The sequence below is a fragment of the Plasmodium brasilianum genome, chromosome 13 (assembly GCF_023973825.1).
Source record: "Plasmodium brasilianum strain Bolivian I chromosome 13, whole genome shotgun sequence".
Lineage (NCBI taxonomy): Eukaryota > Apicomplexa > Aconoidasida > Haemosporida > Plasmodiidae > Plasmodium > Plasmodium brasilianum.
Genome location: NC_090126.1, coordinates 1181431 through 1204961, shown reverse-complemented (window position 1 = coordinate 1204961; position 23531 = coordinate 1181431). Strand labels below are relative to the sequence as shown.

The 23531-nt window shown below is 30.6% G+C and overlaps 5 protein-coding genes and 1 pseudogene across 6 annotated transcripts; 2 read left to right on the top strand and 4 right to left on the bottom strand.

Moving 5' to 3' along the window:
* Window positions 1-552: 552 nt before the first annotated feature.
* Window positions 553-1071, bottom strand: MKS88_004928 (cytochrome c oxidase subunit 2B; the record flags this gene model as incomplete). The annotated part of the gene is made up of 1 exon (XM_067218142.1): window positions 553-1071. One exon carries the CDS (start codon window positions 1069-1071, stop codon window positions 553-555), a length of 519 nt encoding a protein of 172 aa, XP_067071305.1.
* A 1457-nt stretch (window positions 1072-2528) lies between these two features.
* MKS88_004927 (ribosomal protein L17) lies at window positions 2529-3767 on the bottom strand (the record flags this gene model as incomplete). Its single annotated transcript, XM_067218141.1, has 2 exons — window positions 2529-2711; window positions 3189-3767. The coding sequence occupies 2 exons, from the start codon at window positions 3765-3767 to the stop codon at window positions 2529-2531; spliced, it is 762 nt and encodes a 253-aa protein (XP_067071304.1).
* A 1433-nt stretch (window positions 3768-5200) lies between these two features.
* Window positions 5201-7963, top strand: MKS88_004926 (annotated as a pseudogene). Its single transcript has 4 exons — window positions 5201-5217; window positions 5416-5511; window positions 6373-6424; window positions 6728-7960. Coding segments are annotated over exons 1-4 (1398 nt in total).
* A 1967-nt stretch (window positions 7964-9930) lies between these two features.
* Window positions 9931-12709, top strand: MKS88_004925 (large subunit GTPase 1; the record flags this gene model as incomplete). Its single annotated transcript, XM_067218140.1, has 2 exons — window positions 9931-12310; window positions 12609-12709. The coding sequence occupies 2 exons, from the start codon at window positions 9931-9933 to the stop codon at window positions 12707-12709; spliced, it is 2481 nt and encodes an 826-aa protein (XP_067071303.1).
* A 212-nt stretch (window positions 12710-12921) lies between these two features.
* MKS88_004924 (surface-related antigen SRA) lies at window positions 12922-16138 on the bottom strand (the record flags this gene model as incomplete). Its single annotated transcript, XM_067218139.1, has 2 exons — window positions 12922-13248; window positions 13499-16138. The coding sequence occupies 2 exons, from the start codon at window positions 16136-16138 to the stop codon at window positions 12922-12924; spliced, it is 2967 nt and encodes a 988-aa protein (XP_067071302.1).
* Window positions 16139-19477: 3339 nt separating this feature from the next.
* Window positions 19478-21715, bottom strand: MKS88_004923 (mitogen-activated protein kinase 1; the record flags this gene model as incomplete). Its single annotated transcript, XM_067218138.1, has 1 exon — window positions 19478-21715. The coding sequence occupies one exon, from the start codon at window positions 21713-21715 to the stop codon at window positions 19478-19480; it is 2238 nt and encodes a 745-aa protein (XP_067071301.1).
* Between the last annotated feature and the right edge of the window lie 1816 nt (window positions 21716-23531).

The window sequence follows — 23531 nt, the reverse complement described above, 5'->3', positions numbered from 1 at the left end:
ATACGATTGGTTATTCATATATGCATGGACAATGTAACACTACAACATGGAAATAATGCAAGGGTGTGAATTGCAAAATAAAACTTCTTTAAAAGTGGAGGTGCAAAACTGCAAATAAAAGCTTCGAATAACAGATATTTAGGAAAAAACACAAAATGAATAGCTAACACATGTGTAGACCCAAAAGCCCAAGTGCGTGTGCATACATATACATGTACACATATGTATACACACATATATAAGCACATATATACACATATGTGTAAGCATAAATATATACACATATGTGTAAGCATAAATATATACACATATGTGTAAGCATAAATATATACACATACGTGTAAGCATAAATATATACACATATGTGTAAGCATAAATATATACACATACGTGTAAGCATAAATATATACACATACGTATAAGCATAAATATATACACATATGTGTAATCATAAATATATACACATATGTGTAATCATAAATATATACACATATGTGTAATCATAAATATACACATTATAGTAACTCATTGTGTATACTCACACCCTGGCAACTACTCCTTGTAGTATTTCTTGGCATGCGCGGCATATGCCTCAGGAGACACTGCTTCAATAACAATAGGCATAAAACCATGTAGAGTCCCACACATTTCTGAACACTGACCATAATATACTCCTTCTCTTAATATGAATGTTGTAATTTTATGTAATCGCCCTGGTACTGCATCGGCTTTTATTCCTAGACTTGGTATTGACCACGAATGTATAACATCAGTTGCTGTAACCAAAAAAGATATATGTGTTCTGGTTGGTAATGTTAATCTTTTATCTACTTCCAATTGCCTTAACATGCCAGGTTGTAAATCTTCATCTGTTACCATATTAGATTGAAATACATAATATTTTGGAATTTTTTCAGGATCATCTAAATATTTTTCGGGTATTGGATAATCTTCTGCTCTTACATTTTGAACTTTTAAATTTTCATTTTCGTTTAAATTTTTTAACAAAAGTTTATTTTCATTAAAAGCCACTCTGTTATTAAACCCGAACAGCCTTTTGAGAATATACATTTTTTCTTTAAAATCTAGCTAAATTCATATTTTTTTGCTTAAAATTTACAAACATATATACATGCATACATACATATATGTTTCACATGAACGTTTAATTATTAACACAGTACACCTCTGAATGTGTTTGATCCTTTCACATTTTTCGTTTTGTTTAAATGCATCAACAATAGCATAATATGGATAACTTATGTGTACGTATATACATGTACATGTGGCAAAATGTCGCGAACTTTTTAATTTATTTTTAGCCTTAGATATACTCAGTTTAGAGTCACTGTTTTATTTTGTTTTATTTTGTTTTATTTTGTTTTATTTTGTTTTTTTTCCTTTTTACGAATTTTCACTAACAATCTACTTCACTTTTCCTTTGGATGGCCATGTTTACCTTGCACGTTCATGTAATATGTACTTGAAATATTAATTTTGGGCAAAAAAAAAAAAAAAAAAAAAAAAAAAATATACACAAATTTAAGTTCATATTTGTATATTCATTGGTATATATTCATACATATGTGTACCATATATATGTGTGCTTATTTTTAGAATCAGGCATTTGACTTTAGCATTTATTTTTTAAAGGGGACAAAATTTATTTTATGACAAAATATTAATTTGCATTTTTTCAACATTTTAAAAATATTTTTTTTAATTCTTCATGTTAATTAGCACAAATTCTTTTAGCATATATATGTGCGACTTACTGTCAATTGTTTTATAGTTTACACGTTGTACGTATGGAATGTTCGTGAATTATGCTTATCGCTTCTCTACTCTTCCATTTGGTTAATTTATTTTAACTTTTTACTATTTTTTACTATTTTTTACTATTTTATTTTTTTAATAAAGCGTGGGTAATTATAAATTAGTGAGTTGGAATACACAACGTAGTTTTATTTTTTATTCATACAACAGTATAGTAACAAAAACATTTAATAAAGCATTGAGAAATATACTTTTTACAATAACATATATGCACACATAATTGGTAAAAAAAAAATAATAGTAATAAAATAATAATAAAACGTAATTAATAGGAGCATGAACGTGTGTATATCAACAGGAAAACGCACTTTAACTTCTTCACACATTCTTATTATTATGTAATAATATAACTAACATAGCTGTGATAATTCGTTTATAGTAATGGTACATATTTATGTCATCATTTATTTGGGTATAAAAAGATCCAGGGGCGTACTTAACAAAATAGACACAACTGTATGTGGTTGGATTTATGTATGTAGGTAAGGGTGTGCATATACGTGTACGTATTATTACACGTACGTATGTACGCATGCACGCATGTGTGTGTATACGCAGTATACATGAACTGTGCATAATATTTAAAAAAAAAAAAAACAAAATTCACAATTAGCTAGCTACTTAGAATATCCCAATTTTGTTAATTCACGTAAGAAATTCATAATAATTAGTGAAACAAAAGTGTACTCAGTTTACGGTTTAAATTTCTTTCTGTAATTTAAAAACTCTTTCTCTACGAGACTTGGCATAGGTAAATCAACATAAAAGGGTTCTCGTCCCCTTATAGGTCCTGCTAACATGGGCTCACCAAATTGTTTATATTTTTCTATTAATTCGGCATCAATAATTATTTCCTCTTCATCATCGCTTAGCCACTATAAAGGAGGTCCAGAGGGAAGAGAAACGGGGCAAGGAAAAAAAAAAAAAGAAAAAAAGAAAATAAAAAAGATGACAATTAAAAATAGATACAACACATGAACATATGCATACTCCATTTTGGTCAGTAATAAACCAAGTTGCTTCAAAAACATATGAATAACATAATTGAAAGTTCGAAAAGGACAAAATAAAAGAAGTACATATAAATATGCATACATGGAAATACGTATACATACATATCCATTCGAATAATAAAAAATGTACAGACAAGTATGAATAAAGGAGGCACACATTATAACCAAATAAATAAATAAAATAAAATAAATAAAATAAGATAAAATAAATAAAATAAAATAAAATAAATAAAATATGATACAATGAAATAAAATACGATACAATGAAATAAAATAAGATACAATAAAATAAAATACAATTACATTATATTATATGCAGTTTTGAATATTTTGCCTTACCAAATCTTTCTTAACGAGTTCAGAATTGTTAAAATTTGAAATAAGTTGATCGTTATCATCCAGTAAATTGAACTTTTTTGCAATATGAAAATATTTTCTAAAATTTCTTCTATTTCTTTTCATTTCATCATATATATATTTTATTCTATCATACCCAACAGGCTGTGCAGGTCTTAATTCTCCTGGTCTATCAATAAATTCTATAAATGCCATTGGTGCTGCATCCCTTAAGCGTAATCTCCATTGATTGACTATTCTTGTGAAAAAAAAAGGTCTATGTCTATATAATGGTACGTAGTATTCATATAACTTTCTTCTTCCTTGCGCTGTTCTTAACATACTTTCGACTTTTAAATTATTCTGTACATTATCTTTTTTTGCTAAATATATTAATTCTTCTGCATATCCTTGCAATTCCTTAGCTTTTGTTAATGTTGTTTCAATTCGTCCATATTTTAATAATTCATTCAACTGATTTTTTATGCTGTCCCATTTGTGATGTGGTTGTTTATGGGCTCTTCGAAATAATCTCCTCTTAACGCCCAGGTTAACAAATTTTAATGTCGACGTATACCCCATGCCTATTTTACTCAAACGGCACTTACATCGATGGAAGTGCAGTTCTATGCGCGTAAAACGTAGTGTTTACGTGCACATGTGCAGGTGTATGAGGGTAGAACGTAATTTTGTTTACCTGAACATACGCAATATGTTTGTACGTACTATATACGTGTTTGTTTTCTACTCCCTGTTCTTCAAAGGGCTGCTAATATGTTCTCACTTTACAGCAATGTATGTAAAGGTACCCCTTTCATTTTATTTTATTATATTCTGTTTTATTATATTTTACTGTATTTCATTATATTTTATTATACATTATTTTATTGAACATTATTTTATTGAACATTATTTTATTGAACATTATTTTATTGAACAATACTTTATTGAACAATACTTTATTGAACAATACTTTATTGAACAATACTTTATTGAACAATACTTTATTGAACAATACTTTATTGAACAATACTTTATTGAACAATACTTTATTGAACAATACTTTATTGAACATTATTTTTTTCTCTTTTTAGCTTGACATTTCGTTTGTTTTTTTTTTAACCAAACATTTCCTTCTTTTTTCAGCAAAATTAAGAGAAACTCATTTTACCTTAACTGTTCATGCAAACATAACACAAAAGTTGTAGATTTTCCAAAATGGTTTTAGCAAAAAATGTATGCAATTTTTTCTTTCAATTTTTGCAAAATGAATATCACAAAAAAGCAAAAGCATATATTGGCAAATTTTTACATGCACATGTACATACGATAATTTGTTACTATTCAAAGGAACAACATGAATGAAGACTTCTAAGTTTCAATTGTATTTCTGAAAAAGGCGAAACGGGAATAAAAAAAAGAAAAAAAAAATTGAAAAGTAAAAAATAAGAAACTATGCATATGGCATTATAAACGGACGTATAATGGCATAAATAAAAAAAAAATAAAAGCTTCACGATAAATTGGTTAGATAGTTTATGATAATAAGAAAGTATTATAGAATAATTTATTAACTGAAAATATGTGATTATGTGTGACGCACTGTACAAACAGTTGAAAGGAGGAATAAAAAAAAATAAAAAAATAAAATAAAAAAATAAACTAATCTATTTTTTTCCATTTGTGTGTATATAATCAAAGTAGCTCGCTCCAATTCAAATGCACATAAATTGATCCTATTCGGCAAACAAGCTTATCCCTAGGGGAATAAGAAACGTATATTATTTGAGTGTTAAAAAATATGAATGGTCATAAATATCTTTGAATTTATATGTAACCCAGGTGTCTCTACCTGTTAGAATTTGCATACTTATTGTGTATATTAAAATGAAAGGAAGTGAAATAAAATTAAAGAAAGTAATTCTACAATTATTATATTTAATTTTGGCAAGCAATCCATTAAATATAAGAGGAAACAAAATAAAATAAAACGGGGAAAAACAAAACAGCGCAAAATGAACTCGCAAAAATAGTAAGTTTTCGTAAAAAGAAGTGGAAATATGCGTTTATCCCCCTCCTCACCCTTTTTTAATAGAGTGATATCTCTTTATAAAACATCCCTTTGAAGAGAGTAAGTATGCCTATTGTTTCTATTTACACATCTGTAGAAACAAATAAAATATGCACATATAATCTACCATTTGCCTATTTTATGTTTTTCAATTTATAGGCGTTTCGACATGTTAAGAAGCGAAAAGGGGAAAAAAATAAAAAAATGGAGAAGCAAAATGGGGGAAAATAAATTGAAGAATTGTAAAGAAATTAAGTAAAATTAAAAAAAAAAAAAAAAAATCAATAAAACAAAACAAAATGAAGTAATAGACAGGACACAATAAGGAAGACATACTACTAGAGCTTGAAAAATATTCTTAAAAGGAAAAAAGGAAAACATGGAGCAAATAAAAAAAAAAAAAAAAAAAAAGGGGGGAAATAAACGATAAGGAAACGATAAAGAAACGATAAGGAAACGATAAGGAAACGATAAAGAAACGATAAGGAAACGATAAAGAAACGATAAAGAAACGATAAAGAAACTATAGAGGTGGAATAAAATCGCTAAATAGTTCAATTTTTTTTTTATGCATGCCAAGCAATTAATGCATTATAAAATACGAAACGCATAAATGCCGCTAATGCAAAAAAGGCAAAGTGGATTACGCAGACATTATTAAAAATAAATACGAATAGATAAGAGGGAGGAAGTAATAGTGATACCTCCTTGCTAGTAGTCAGCAAGTGAAAAAAATTTGAGAAAAGCTCATATTATATTTTTGTGTATATGTGTATTTGTTGCGCGCTGAAAAAGCAGAATAAGCACAAATTGAGGGTGGTCGAATTTTCTTGGAAAAGGAAAAAAAATAGTAAAATTAAATTTATAGAGAGCAGGAAGTGTATATTGCGTTAAAAAAAAAAAAAGAAAAATGGATAAATAAACAAAAAGGCAGTATCAGTTAAAACATGGTTTACTCGTTCGTTGTATACTCGTATACACTCGCGCGATCCCAGTTTTAAGGGATATGTATATACATAGTTTTCATTTCAAATGTTTCATACAGATAATAAAGATAGTAAGTCTTAAGAACATACTGAGGAAAATATTATTAATTTGTTTTTGGAATTAGTATAGGATCTTCGCGTATACGAGTAACTACGTGGATACGGACATTTATGCTTATATAGTATACTTACATTTGTACGAGCCGCAATTGCACCTTTGCAAAAGCTCCTGAGTAATAAAACAGTATTATATAGTTTTTTAATCTTTTTCCCCCTTTCCTTTTTCTTCTTTTTTTCTACCGAAACTGTAGAGATAAATTTCATTCCATTGCCATTTGTCTGACCATTTGGAAAACAAACTAGTGCACAATCTCACTCGTCGAAAGTTGATGCTAAACCAGTTGGTGTATCTCCCCCAATGAGCATAACTTTTCTTACTTTTCTAATCCTTCATAATTTTATGAATTTTTTTTTTTTTTTTTAAGATGGGTAACGAAAAGAGTGCATGTTTTTCATGCCAAGATACTCTGAGCAATTTAGATGATAATATAAAAAATATGGATATGCTGTGGTTATATCAGGGGAGTAAAAACGCGAATGTCGAAGCAGATGTAGAAGCGGATGTAGAGGCGAATGTCGAAGCGGATGTAGAAGCGGATGTAGAGGCGAATGTCGAAGCGGATGTAGAGGCGAATGTCGAAGCGGATGTCGAAGCAAATGTTGATGATAACATCGCTGCGTGTGCGCGGGGTGACGAGGGGGACGGAGGATCAATTAAGGAAGAGGGAGCAGAGATTAAGGAGTATTACAACTACGCGAAAGAGAGTTCAAAAAAAATATTAGAATCACATGTAAATGAATACCAAAAGGAGTTAGATAAATACAAGAAAGACCCTAAATGTAAAATTGATCCAACTATACATATAGGAAACACTGAAGAGATAGAGAATTATGTTATAACAGAAAAAATATATATTACAACGTACATCCAATATATAGATATATATGAAGATGCTATTGATGTGAATGAAGATATTGAAAAAGAAGAAGTTGAATATGTAGAGGTGCCTAAGTATGTAACTAAGTACGTACCTAAAGTAGTAACAAATTATATGGAAAAAATTATTGAAATACCAAGTGGTGAAGAAATTAAACGACCGCAATATAATAATGTAAATGTGCCATATATTATTCCAAAAATTGTAGAAAAAGAAATAGAAGTTGTCTTAAAAAAAATTATAAAACCAGAAATAGAAATAACAAATGAGGAACTAGAAATAGAAGTATTAAAATATATTCCTCGGATAGTACCTGTTAATGTATATGTACCTCGTTACTTTGGTCTCTCTGCTAAAGTTAAAGGGGAAGAGGAAAAACAAATTACATACGTCAGCTTATCTGATAAACAAATTGATCAGTTAATGAAAGATTTAAATCCTCATTTGGATGAACTCAAAATTTTTAATGAAAATCAAACAAAAAAAATGCATGAATATATTAAAGAATCGCAAACGCAAGCACACAATCATAACCTACAACCCCCTCAACCCCAATTGGTAGCCTATGATGAATATGGTAACTGCAATAGCTATGACTATTCCGAATTTTACAGATTTGAAGAATCGTGTGCTCAGCAGTTGAACTACTTGCAGACCCATGATAGCACGAAAGATGTGGTTGCCGATAAATCGGGGGGTATAAAAGTAAACCACTTGAAATAAAAGAGAGTTCATCACAAATGGAAGCAAATCGTAATAAAGGACAACATGGAAATATAAAAAAAAAAAAAAAAAAAAGCGAGTAACTGTTGCATACATAAAAAAATGTGCATATGTAAAAGCTCATATGTATAGCCCGTTCTTTCCATGTGTTACAATCAGAGCATCTAATTTTTAGCTTTACATTCATTACCTGCAACTCACATATTTCCTACTAATACTTTTGAACTATGTGTTTTTTGTACATCCATGCTGTATCTTTTTTTTTTTTAATTTTAAAATTCGTATTTTTTTTTTATATTCAATGTGTAGTAAATTTTCTGTTTTACTATATGCTTCTTATATAGTTCAGTTGACAACTTTACAATTTTATGTATTTGTTCAGGTTTTTCCCCTTTTATGCATGCCCTTTTTTCATGCTAACAATTTTTAAATCTACTTCACGTTAACCTACTTCGTTCCGAGTTTCTTCCTTTCAAGCGTATTCCATCTACGCTTGTGTTCCTCTTTCCCTCCTTCGTATACACATATATTTTGGCACATACACTATTTCGAAAAAAGCAAAAAAAAAAAAAAAAGTACAACAACGTAATCGTAAACGTGTGTACATGAACGAAGCTGTTATGCCGTCATGTCGAGAAGAAGATAAGACGATACGATGCTACGGACGTGCGTATACTATGTTTCTCGTTCAATTAAGAAAACAACTCTTCTTTTTAGACATATACTATATAAGAAAAGAGGAAAATTAAAAGAATGATAAAATTGAAAATATTGAAAAAAATGAAAAAATTGGAAAAACAGGAAAAATCAAAAAAATTTCTAATCACTGTACGGAAATTGAAGTTGAATTTTGGGGGCAAATATTATCTTTTGAAACTCCGCGTTAACAAGGTATTAAAACGTTAAACAAAAACAAGGAAACAACGAAATGGCGAAATGGCGAAATGGCGAAATGGCGAAATGGCGAAATGGCGAAATGGCGAAATGGCGAAATGGCGAAATGGCGAAATGGCGAAATGGCGAAATGGCGAAATGGCGAAATGGCGAAATAGCGAAATAGCGAAATAGCGAAATAGCGAAATAGCGAAACAACGAAACAACGAAATAGCGAAATAATGAATAAAACAAAAATGAAGCAGAGCAAAGGAGGAACGAAACAAAATACGTTGAAAGGGGCGAACAAAGTACAGATACAAACAGTTCCATTGTATGAAGGTCCTCAAATAATACAGATGCGGGCATTTCCATGTATGTGCACAGAATGAAAAGCATAACAGTACGTTTCGTTAATTTATTTTTTGGCGTCATGTATGTAAACGTAAACAAAAATATAAAGCCATACATTACAAGTTTTAATGTTTATATATAGAAAAGAGATATTCTGAACGGTTAATTAAATTTGGGGGTAGCCTTTTATGTTTTCATGTTCCTCTTGCTCTTAAAAGGAGAAGAGTTGTTAAATTAAAAAAAATATTATATCCAATTAATGCAGTAAATTAAGGCAATCATTTTTCCTTTTTTTTTTTTTTTTTTTTTTTGTTGCGTCAACCTTTAAGATATTGAAGGTAAAATTAGGAATACTCCCTTATAGTATAGCTTATAATTTTAATTCTTTTTCCCAGCGAAAAGAAAAAAAAAAAAAAAAAAAAAAAAAAAAAAAGGAAATATAAGCAAATATAAGCAAATATAAGCAAATATAAGCAAATATAAGCAAAAATAAGAAAAAATAAGCAAAAATAAGCAAATATAAGTAAATATAAGCAAATATAAGCAAAAATAAGCAAATATAAGAAAAAATAAGCAAAAATAAGTAAAAATAAGCAAAAATAAGAAAAAATAAGAAAAGGCAAAACAACGAAAACTAGGAAAAATAGGAAAAATAGGAAAAATAAGAAAAATAGGAAAAATAAGAAAACACAAAATACGTAATAGAAAAACAAACATGAAGAGACCCGCCGAACGCCAAAATGGGGGTCTTTAAACGAAGTAGAGCGAAGCAACACAATAATTTCATGGGTAGGAGCCTCATTCGAAACAAGCTGAGACAAAAAGAAGAGTCGGAAAATATGCTTTATTCCAAAATAGGAAATGATGAAAGTACAATAAAAGTTAGCAAAAAAACTTCTATTTTGAACAAAGATCCTTTAGATGATTACTTAGACAATCAACTGGTTATAAATGATGTACAAGTCAGCAAAGTATTTCTTCAAAAAAACGAAATAAAAGAAAAAAAAGAAAAAAATATATATCCAAATACAAATCAAATTAACCTGAATGTTCATAATATTGTTCTCCCTGTACCTGGGAGGCCTTTCTTTTTAAACAATCAGGATAAAATAAATATTATACTTAATGAAAGAGAAAACACAATACAAGCAAAGAAAAAGAAAAAGAAAAGAAAAAATGTTAAACAAATTACATTTTTAATGAGTGGAAAGAGCCTCATACCTATTAATGTCAGGAGCTCCAAAAACGAGACTTCAAAAAAAAAAAAAATTAAAAATTCTAAATGTGGGAAGAAGTCGGGAAGGGGCGTTCCAGAGGCGGAGCATATAGAGCAGTCGGAGGAGGACCAGCATAGTGAGTTGGAAGAACAGGAGCATCATAGAGAGCAGTTGGAGGAGGACCAGCATAGTGAGTTGGAAGAACAGGAGCATCATAGAGAGCAGTTGGAGGAGGACCCGCATAGCGAGTTGGCAGAACAGGAACATCATAGAGAGCAGTCGGAGGAGGACCTGCATAGCCAGTTGGCAGAACAGGAACATCATAGAATAACTTCTCCTGTCGAGCTGCCGAGCGACGAACCGCGGAACGAACCTTCGAGTGGCCATTATTTGAAGGGGGGAAAATATGCGGACAGATTAGCTTACGATTTAAAATACGTTCGTATGTATGAAGAGAGAGGAAAAAGGTACAGGGAAGAGGGAGAAGGGAAAAGAGTGTTAAATAAAGAAAGTATAGATAAATACGAGTTGGAATATTTTATAGAGTGGAGAAAGGTATTAAGTGATATAGAAGAGAAAGAAGGATATATATTAACACCATATGAGAAGAATATAGAATACTGGAAACAGTTATGGAGAGTAATAGAAAAAAGTCATGTAATATTTTATATTATTGATGCTAGGAATCCTTTATTTTTTTATTGTAAAGGATTAGAATATTATATCAAAAGAGTAGATAAGAGAAAGGAGTTTATTATCATTTTAAATAAATCTGATTTTTTAAATTATGAACAAAGAAAAATTTGGTCCGAATATTTTGAACAAAGGAATGTTAAATTTATTTTCTTCTCAGCACTGAGAGAATTGTACAATCAAAACATGGTATTGATAAGGAATTATAATACTACTACTGTTATGAAGCAGTATAATAATATGCACATGGATAATGACGAATTGATAAAAAGGGAAAGCAATGAAAAAATGGAGGGTGTTCATTATTATTCTCTCTATGCAAATCATTTCTGTCAAGATGATGCATTACCAAATGATGATATAAAAGACCAATTGGTGAACATAGGTTATGGTAATTTAAATTATGAAAGGAAAAAAAATGATAATACAGATATATTAAGTGTAAACGATTTAATATTTTTTATTAAAAATATAAAAATGCAAATAAAAGAATTATATCATGATATAGAATTAGAAACGTTCTCAATACCAAGATTTATGGTAGGCTTTGTCGGTTTTCCAAATGTGGGTAAGAGTTCAATAATTAATTCTTTGATAGGTGAAAAAAAAGTTAGTGTTAGTCCACAACCAGGAAAAACTAAGCACTTTCAAACTGTTCCTTTAAAAAGTTTAGATTTTTCTGTTTGTGATTGTCCAGGTTTAATATTCCCAACCCTAGTTTTTAATAAATATGACTTGTTCATTAATGGCGTTTGTTCAATTGATCATTTTAAAGGAAACTTCGTTCATCTTGTTCAAATCCTTTGTAATATTATTCCAGAGCAGTTATGCGACCACTATAAAATTAATAAAAACGTCATTCACAAGGTTGTATATGGAGGTGGAGAAGGACATAAAGGTGGTGGAGTTGGTAGAGAGTGTAAGCAGAGTGGAAGCAGCGAAAAGAGCGAAAACGGTAAAGAGAAAACATATCTATTCTTGGATGCAATGGACTTTTTGCGTTCTTTTTGCACCGCTAGAAAGTACGTATCAGGAGGAAAAGGAGGCTTATTAAATTTTAACGTGGCAACTAGACAAATAATCAGAGATTTTATAGCAGGAAATCTTCAGTACAACTTCATGCCCTCCTACTTGAGCGAAAACGCGAGCTTTCATCAGAGAATGATGGAGAGGATTCCCCATCCCAACTGTGCGGACGTGCCCCTCTTCAGTGTAATGCCCGCGCATATACACGCGTACACATATACACATATATATATATATATATATATATATATATATATATATATATATATATTATATATATCTTTATGTGCAACCCCCCCCTTGCGGACTTCAAATGGGGGGAAATTTACCTGCTCCGTGATGCGCACACATGTATATGTGTCTATTCGTACTCTTCCATACACACGCTTCTATAAGTATCTGCCAATACACGCATCTATACGCATGCTTATGACTGCTATAATTTTTTTTTCTTTTTTTTTTTTTTCTGTTCATCTCTATAGGACTGCGATTCACAGGAGAATGTTTTGACAACCAAGAGGAAATTCCGCTACATGCAGAAGCAAATGATGAAGGGGAAAAACTTTTTGAAATGCTGCATTAATGTGTGAGTACCATTGATGTATACACGTACATATATACGTGCATATGTACATACATACATAAGCACATATATATATATATGCCATTCACCCCAATTAGCTGTGTACGAAGAGAAGTAATGCTCGTTCATTTGCAAAAGGGGTAAGATGATACATGGTGGTTTATTTTTTCTAGTTTTTATTAACCAGTATATTGCAGTATTTGAAACACTCACTACATTAATAATGTCATTAAAGCGATCATAAAAAGAACAGAAAATTTTGCATATATGTTTATATCACTGTTATAATAATCTGTTGATGTATTTATATTGCCAGGGAATAACTGCATCTTGTAGTCGTAAGTTGGTAAGGGGGCAAAATCGGGTATGCCCATTGCATATAAACCTGCAGAAGCAGCAACAACATTTGAGGTCACTCCCCCCAAGGTCGAGTGGGCCGCTCCATTTTCCGCTGAGTGTATATCTGAATGTAAATCTGCGCTTGCATTTGTTCCATCATTTTTTGTATCTTTGATCGTCATTCTCTTCGTGCAGTACACCTGTAAGGGAAAAACAATGTACCATGTTGTGTGTATTGTGCTGCATTATGCTGTAGTAATTACGTGCCATTCATACTGTGCGTTTATACATCACTCATGCTTTACGTATACGCTACTTTTACGTAACTTCTACTTTACTTATGCTTCACATATGACTGTATATGAAGCGATTGTTTTGTAATGTGCTTCATTCGAAGAGCCTTTCCAACCCCTTTTTTTTTTTTTTTTTTTTTTAATGAATGAAACCTACCTGAACGCATGAGTTAAACAAAATCTGGGTACAATTACGGCATGTCAAGATAACCTCATAACCTGATCTAAAAAAATTTAAAGGCTTGTCTGCTATATATTTCATTTTAACGGGTATTTTCAGAGTCATTTCTACAAGAGATTGTTTTTTAAACATCTTTCCATCCCATTTTAGAGAATCTTTGCATGTTTTAACAATGATACTGTTAAAAAAAGCTTCAATATGTAATTTCTGTTTCTCTGGTATAACATTTTTTTTAACTCGGACGAACAGATCCTTCATTTTTGTTTTAATTTTTTTAAATCTATCCTTTTTCTTCCTGTTCCTACTATTATTCTTATCATTGCTTTTTTTTCCTTTGCTCCCTATGATACTTCCATTGCTCATGGACTCGTCCCCATCCTCATCGTCCTCATCATTATCACCTCCACGGCTACCTCTTCCATGACCTCTACTACCAGTATGATTACTACTAGTACCATCGTCTTCATCATCTTCACTTCGTTTTCTACTACCGCTTCCTTTTCTATCAGAATTGCTATTTTCTTCTTCGTCTGACTCATCGTCAGACTCGTCCTGCTCACTTTTATTTTCCCCATTTTTTTTTTTTCTAGTCCATGGAAAGTTCCATTTTTTTTTTTTTTTTTTTTCCTTTTTTTCCTTCTCTTCTTCTTGATCTTCTTCACCATCTTCTTCAGACTTTTTTCTTTTGAATACTTTGCTAAATATCGATTTAAAGAACCCATTCCTAGACTTGTAATAATTTCCCATCGAATCTCCATCCATATCATCCCTCATTTTGTACTGATAAAAAGTATATTTCAAATCATCTGGAAGATTTACGTGTGTGGTAGGTTTCTCCTTCATAATAGTATGTTCCTTTACATCCTTATTTTTTGAACTCCCATTAATTAAGTAGTTAATTACATGTGAATTATATGTCTGTATCTTTTTTCTACTTATATCATTATCTAGTTCTAAAGTAGTGTCCATTGTGTTATGTACTTTCCATTTTCGTATGTTATTGGGACGTTTTTCATAAGTTGAGTTTTCCCTATTTATATCATAACTGTGTGATACCTCACTTTGCTTAAAATTTTGTACCTCTATATATGCATACCTATTCAGATGGGGATTGTTATTAATGTTAACATTTGCCGATAAATTATTCATTTTAGATAAATTATTATTTTTTTCCGAATCATTTCTATTCTGTTTATTCTCATTATCGTCATCATCTTCCTCTTCTTCCTCTTCATCACCATCTCCATTTCTTTTCTTCCCACCTTTTTTTAATTTATTATTTCCATTCTCTTCTTCATCATCATTGTCATCCATATCTTCCTCTTCATTATCATTTGACTTACTGTGTTCATTCGTCCCTTCCTCTGTATCATTTTCTTTTGCATATCCACCACTAGTTACAATACTCCTCCTATTAACATCTGTGTATATTTCATTCTTATTATTAACAATTTGAAGAAGCACTTTTATATATATGGATGATATACCTTCCTCCGAGATATGGCATTTGCTTAGCTTGCTTTTAAGGTATTCTTCATGCTTATTAATATTAATTTTTAATCGTTTATATACTACCTTTTCCTTCCCTTTTTTCTTGTCTTTTCCTTTATCTTTTTCCTCCCCCCCTAAGAAGGAGTAATGGACATTCTCTTCTTTAACTCTATGTTCGATAAGAGGATGTTGCATTTTATATCGCATGTACGGTTCAGAATAATATCTGTTCTTATTCTTATACTTATAGTCATAAAAATATTTTTTATTTTCTTTTCCCCCTTTTATCAACTCATGCATTTCTGAATTATTTTCTCGAGTTTTTGCAGATTTTTCTAAAAAAGCTTCTATCTCATCTTCCTTTGACTCACTGTTGTTACTACTCTTTTTTGTGTTACTATCTTTTGATCCTATTCCCTCTTTTTTTTCTTTACCCTTCATTGCCCTCTCGTCCTCCTCATCCTCTTCATCCTCTTCCACTTCTCTGTCTTCATCTCCTTCTTCTTCATTCTTAGTACTTCCATTTTTATCCTTTACATTTTTTTTCGTTCTTTCTCTATTCTTTTCTATATTTCCTTCATCCTTTGTCCCTTCCCCTTCATTCTTACCATTACCATTAGTTTTATTATTGCTGTTATTATTGTTATCCCCCTTATCATATAGCTCCTTCTTTTTGTTCTTTCGGTCCATTTTGTTCTTTATGTCTTTACTTGATTTGTCTAATGGAACTTTAAACGTATCGTATGGAGTAGGACTGAAGTCTTCTAATAACGCCTCATATAAATTTTCATATCCATCTAAAGAAGAATAGAAGCATATATTAGGGTTTTTTGCATGTGATTTACTACAACTTTTGCATATAAAACCATGTAAACAATCATCACTAGATGTATTCTTTATGATATCCTTATAAGATGAACAGCCAGCAGACTTGCACGTGTGCATATTTGCTCCCTCTCCGGTGCTAGCACCCCCTAATAAAGCATTTGTTGTGCTACTGTGAGGAAGAGCGTTAGACAAGCCACTATTCAAACCGCTATTCAAACCGCTATTCAAACCACTTGACAAAGAGCCAGTCAGTATATTAGCTATATTAACGTTTTTGTCAGAGTTGACTACACACATATATGAGTATAAACATAACAGAATCAGCGTTGCTCTTTTTTTCAAGCGTAAAAACATTGTTAATGTACAGAAAAAATAAATTATGTATTTTGTAGGGTTCTCTATCGCCGTATAATATTAATGAGCAGCGGGAAGAGTAACCATAAAATATTACCCACATCATATGTGAGAATGTAGGTATGTGCGTAGGTATGATTGTGCGTGTGTTCGTACATAAGTGTACAAACATACACACATATATATATAAACATGCGCGCACTTGCATACATTGCAACGAGTACTAAGTAAAAACGTTTGTAATTAATCAAACTTGAAGGGGACTAAAAATTAGTATATATATCTGTTCTTGTACATGCATACATATACATGCATCCACAAATATACGAACACATACATACACCCACAAACGCAAACACGTATTTACATACAGACAAACGATGTAGCATACTGTTGTATGCGCATTATCTGACAGCCCACCCAACCACAGAACAGCCTACTTTTTTTAATCACACACTTACACTCCTGATATTTTTTTTATGAACACCCACGATATCTTGGATGGTGGAAAACGATTTATAAATACAATGTACATATGAAAAAGTAGCATTTTTCGAAAACATGAAATAATTACAATATAATATAACATACGTTTGACAAAAGGATAGGTGTGTGTAATCAAACTATGGTGTAGATCGTCTTACTACTAAGTCATTAAACCCATTACTATTGTTTACTACTTATTACAGCATATTGAAATGGCAGTACTATTTACTCAGTTAATTACAATATTGATAAGCACTTGTTTAACGTGCCAGTTTTTTATGCATATATATACATATATAAATATATATAATAAAATTAAAATTCTAAATTTAAAAAAATAGAAAGTCATTAAATGTACTAAGTACCCATTGTGCTTACAACGTATATCAATGAAAAGGAGTAGAAGTGAGGGAGGAAAAAAAAAAAAAAAAAAAATTAAGATACCACTTCATGCGGTAAAAAATACACATATGCGTACGTGCAAATACACACATACAGACATATGTACGTATATATATATATATATATATATATTTATATTTATATTTATATTTGTACTACAAAACGAATGTAGCAATATGACTTAGAGGAGTGGAAATGGACGTATCGCCTAAATTGCGAATAGAAATATGAACAGGAATGTGTACAGGAAAAAAAAAAAAAAAAAAAAAAAAAGAGCCGTAGCATGAACAGATATATGTGCTAAAATGGAAAATGGGAAAAATATAGGAAATTAGGAAAAAAAAAAAAAAATTGCTAAAACATTTTTTTGGGGTAAATTAAGAGCAACATATCGGTCGTTCTGGTTTTTCTATTTTGTACATGCATAGGATGCACCACTGTTGCACCTGAAGTGAACTTACACTTTTTGGTATGCCATACGTAGTATTCTTAAAATTTTTGTAAAAATGATTTATAAAAATATATTATTTTTTTTTTTCATATAAAAACTGATTTATATAAAAAATTTGTAAAAAATTGAAGATACAATACTTTCTTCTATAGACAGGAAAAAAAAAAAAAAAAAAAAAAAAAAAAAAAACATATACTATATCATATTATATCATACCATGTCGTATTATATCATATCATATTATATCATACCATGTCGTATTATATCATATCATATTATATCATACCATATCACATTATATCATACCATATCATGCCATATCAAATTATATCATATCACATTATATCATACCATATCGTATTATACCGTATCATACCGTACAATATCATACCATGTCGTATTGTATCATGCTAAACAAAATACATTCTGAAGATCTCTTAGATGGAACACATAAAGGAAGCATAATCATGTGGCGACTATGGATCATACATGCTGGGCGTTTTGCTCTACGTTTCAAACGTGAAACCAAGTTATATGTTTATTATTTACACTGTTAATATTATTAACATTGGTAATACTGTTAATATTATTATGATCAATTATGACTATTTTTTTTTTCCGCGTTGTATTTAAAAAAAAAAAAAAAAGTGGTAACAAATACAAAATAATGAAACGAACAAAAAAAATTATGAAAAGCTGTTCGTGTATATGTGTATATATAAGCGTGTATATATATGTATATGTATATATGTATGTATATGTATGTATATATGCATGTATATATGCATGTATATGTGTACGAGTACAACTATACAACATCATTTAGTCCTGAAATACACAATCTACTGCACAGAAATTTTTTCAAAAAAAAAGCATATAATAAGGGGACGGGGTGAGGGTAATTACTTAATATTAATTAGGCACACTTGTAAGTACTTGTACATACACATATGTACGCATGTGTATACATATGAATACATGTGCACGTCTGCTTAAATGTATACGGTATAAATACACGGTCTTTATACAATAAACATAACTGCGTTACTAAAAATTACTACTATTGAGCACGTACACCGGGTACGTACATCAACTGCTATAATATATAATATATAATATATAACATATAAAATATAAAATATAATATATAATATATAATATGCACTTCAAAAAGATACAATAAAAAATTATTCTCAAAAAAAATAAATACTCAAAATAAAAGGCGAAAAAAATAATTTGATAGATTGAAAATTGAAATTCCGGATTTTTTATTCAATTTATAACTAAGGGAATAGTTATGTACAAATAAGAATAAATGTATATACGAGTGAAAATGGTCCCATGCGAGTATACTTACAAACATGTACATACACTTATTTATTTGTAGGGGAAAAACAAAAATAAATACAAGATAATGAAACATTTAATTATAAAAATGGGAACATAGAAATATAGCTTTTGTTATGGATTTTGTCATGGCTTTTTCCATAGCTTTTTTGTTCGTTTTTTTTTTTTTTTTTTTTTTTCCCTTCTCAAAATGGGGAATAAACATATGGACATGTACCAATAAATACGTTCTTGTGTGTACATGTACACATATATGCATAAAGTTTAACAAAAAAAAGTAAAATAAAACAATAATCGTAATTGCACATAAGAGCTGTCCATTCGTATAAGAAGCCTCTAAATTGCTTTTCATTTGTTTCCTAACAATTTGCACACACATGAATAGGTTAGGTAAATATTCGCCCGTACACAACTTTTTATGAACATGTTAATAAGAAAAAAAATATTTTCCTTTTTCCGATGAATTCATAAAAACATTACGTGGGATTATTATGTCTTCCTTTTATAAAATTTTGCACGAAACAAGGAGTAACTTCCTGTTTACATGTACATATATATATATATATATATATATATATATATATAATATTTTTACATCACCCGCTTTTTTTTTTATTCGTTTGATGTTTTTCATCAGTTAGATCATAATAATATGTCATACAAAAGTTACCTTTTCGCGTTTCTTTCATTTTGTTTTCATCCCATTCGCAATTTACTTTATATCTGTTCTTACTAGATGAAGTATCTTGCGAAATGGGGTGCTCGTGTTTTCTTCTATTCATATCGTTAAAGTTAGCTAAATAACTTCGATCCTTTTTTTTGCATCCACTTTTATCCACATTTTTACTGCCACTCCTGTCCACATGTCTTCCTCCACACTTGATAACACCCCTGTTTACGTTCTCTATCACCATTCTCCCCTTCGCATATGGCTTATCAAAATTCTGCCTGTTCGCCATCGAGCCTACAACACCGTTATTGATAGATGTTCTTCTTCTATCCTTACCTTCCATGTTCATACTTTTAAGAGCTTTATAATAAAAAAGGTCAGCTCTTCTATTATTTTTATTTTCAATGGTATTATGCTCATAGTAGTATTTCTCGTTCGACTGAGGGGCAGACATTTCATTGTATTTATGTAACGAACTATCACAGTAAGCTTCTGCTTTCTCCTTTTCACTACTAATTTTAATATTTTTCATTTCCTTATGTTTCAACCCCTTTTTATTATGACATTTCTTATCTGCATGGGAATAAGTTTGTTTCTTCATATTCATATGTTCATAATTCTTTGAATAAACTGCATTAGACGATTCAGAGAATTTCATTTTGTTATTCGTTTTTTTCGAGCTCCATTTGTTATTTCTACTGGTGGCAGTAGTGGCGGTTACTGCTGTACCTGTCGTCACAGAGGTTCCTAAAATATCTCTTCTGATATCCTTATTTCCTTGACCCGCCTCTTCCTCCGATGCATCTTCCACTACGACCCCCTCTGCCTCTTTTGCTCTGTTTGACTCGTTTACTTCTTCCACTTCTTCCACTTCTTCCACTTCTTCCACTTCTTCCACTTTTTCCACTTCTTCCACTTCTTCCACTTCTTCCACTTTTTCCACTTCTTCCACTTCTTCCGCTTCTTCTGCTTCTTTTCCTTCGTGCGCTACTTTCCCCTGGCATACCTGTTCAGCCTGACTCATTTTGCCCCTCGAATTGGCCAAGAGACTAGGTCCCCTTTTAGAGTGACCATTACCTAAGGGCTGCTGATACGCATAACACTTTTTCCTTCGCATGATATCACTATAGACAATATTTCGATAAAAATTGACTTTAAATTTTGTGCTATCATCAACTGGAATTGTAACAATTCTCCTGCACACAGGTTCATCAATAAGAAAGTGGAATTGCTCAACGTATTTATGTTTTAGTGCATTTTCTGCACTTATACGTTTAGAAGGATTAAATTGTAACATCTTTTGGAGTAGATCTAACGAATCTTTAGAAACTTTATGGAATATATCTGAAAAATTTCTTTTTTTAATATTAACGAAAGATGATATAATCGTTTCGGCAAATGGGGATTTAATATCTTCAATATCTTTTTTATTTGGTTTTCCAGTGATTTCTATAATTCTTTCTAATTGATTCATTGTAGAATTACCTCTAAATAATGGCTTTCCTATTGCCAGTTCAGCCATAATACAACCTAGAGACCACATATCTACACCTTCTGTATAATTAGTACTACCTAACAAAATCTCTGGTGCTCTATACCATCTTGTAGCTACATAATCTGTTAAAACGGGAATTTTGTTTTCATTAACTTCTGTTGATATACTTCTAGCTAATCCAAAATCTGCCACCTTTATATGACATTCAGCATTTAGTAATATATTTGATGGTTTAATATCTCTATGTAATAATAAACCTGAATGTATATATTTTAATGCCCTTAATAACTGATATATAATATATTTTTTATGAATTTCTTCTAATAAATCTGCTCTTATTACTTCATGTAAATCTGTTTCCATATAATCAAATACTAAATATATATCATTATCATTTTTTGCTTTCATTACATCCATTAATTTTATTATATTATCATGTCCATTAAGTTGATACAAAAACATGATTTCTCGATATGTCCTTTGAGCATCTGTTGAATTTTGAAATGCTCCAAATATCTTTTTCACTGCTACAATCTTTTTATTCTTCTTACATCTTCCTTTAAATACTATTCCGTACGCTCCCTTCCCTATTCTTTTTATTATGTCATACTTCCTTAACACATTCCTGTCTATCTCGTCTTTCTGCTCTTTTTCTTCTTCCTTTCCCATCGTGGCATCTTCGCTTCATTCGCCTCACTCGCGGGCGAGGGGCAGGTGGGCAGAGCGAAGCAATAAAGTAGAATTGGAACTATAAGTAGAAGCAGGATTGGAAGCAGGATTGGAAGCAGGATTAGAAGCAGGATTGGAAGCAGGATTAGAAGCAGGATTGGAAGCAGGATTAGAAGCAGGATTAGAAGCAGGATTAGAAGCAGGATTAGAAGCAGGATTAGAAGCAGACGTAGAAGCAGAATTATAAGCAGGATAAATGGAAGATATAGAAATAAAAATTGCGAGAAATGGGGAAAAAATATTACAAAAAAAAAAAAAAAAAAAAAATATGAACAAGTCAGCTCTTACGCTTTTGCGCGCTATCGGCCACAGTCTATCCCACAAAAGGGGAACCTTCTTCGAAGGAAGGATATTTCACAAAAACGAGAATGAAAAATAAAAGCAAATTAAGTAGAAGTAAACGTACAAGTTGGCGTAAAAGTACACGAGGGGAAAAGGGAAATAAAAAAAAAAAAAAAAAAAGAAAAAACTGTGTACGACTAACGTGATAAATGTTACAAGATGAGAAGAAGCAGTAAATGTACGGTGAAGCAGACCGGAATAAAATAAAGCGGAATGCAATAAAACGGAAAAAACAAACAGACAAAAAAATTACGTAGAACAATATATAGCGGAATAGAATAAAAAGGAATGGAATGAAATAAAATATGCGTACAGGTTACACCCTTCCCCAAAAGTGAAATCACAAACATGCTCAGCAAACCCTTTTAAAAAAACACTTCAATACCAGGGTTGCAACTTCGTTGGAGGGGGCGGGAACAATGCATGTCAAACGAGTACAAACTTTCAACTATTGTCATCGTCATCATTATAATCATCTTTCGTTTAATTAGGGGGAAAAAAATAATAAAGTAAATAAAAAATAAATCAAAAATAAATCAAAAATAAATCAAAAATAAATCAAAAACAAATTAACAAATAAATAAATCAAAAATAAATCAAGAATAAATCAAAAATAAATCAAAAACAAATTAACAAATAAATAAATTAAAAACGGCGTAATCGATAAGGCGGAGAGGTAGCAAAACGGCAAAGTGACCATATTATAAAATGAGGGAAAAATTATGAACGGTACATAAATACCCAAAAAAAATGGCTACACAAAAAAAAAAAAAAAAAAAAAAAGTCATAAAATCACTGTACCCTCAATTTTGATATTTATATACCTCTTTGTCCGCAGCCCCCTGTACTATTGTAAATTGTTTCCTACTTGATTATACCATTTTGTGCCTGTCGCCTTTTATTTGTATATATATATATATATATATATATATATATATATGCATGTACGTACGTATGTATGTATGTATGTATACGTTGCTTCAAGGATTAGCGCACGTTTTTATCGTATTTCAGTTTGTTTTGTTATGTTTTATTTTGTTTTTTTGTATTATTATTTTTTTTTTTTTTTGCATAAAAATTATTATCATATGAGCGGAAGTTTTATTAAAAAAAAAAGAGTAACTCATTGCTAATACGTTCCTATAAATATACACCTTTTACAATCGTAGACTTGCTCCATTTACGTAAAATCATTTGTATTATGCATTACCTGGGAAAAAAAAAAGGAAGGAAAAAAAGAACGAATATTCGTAACACTCTTTATATGTGCTATTTTTGTAGCACGGAATATGTATGCATTAACCTCTGTATACATGAAGTGTATGTATAAAGCATACGCAAAAAAAAAAAAAAAAAAAAAAAAAAAAAAAAAGAACGAATAAGCAAAGAAAAAAAAATAAAGGTATACAACATT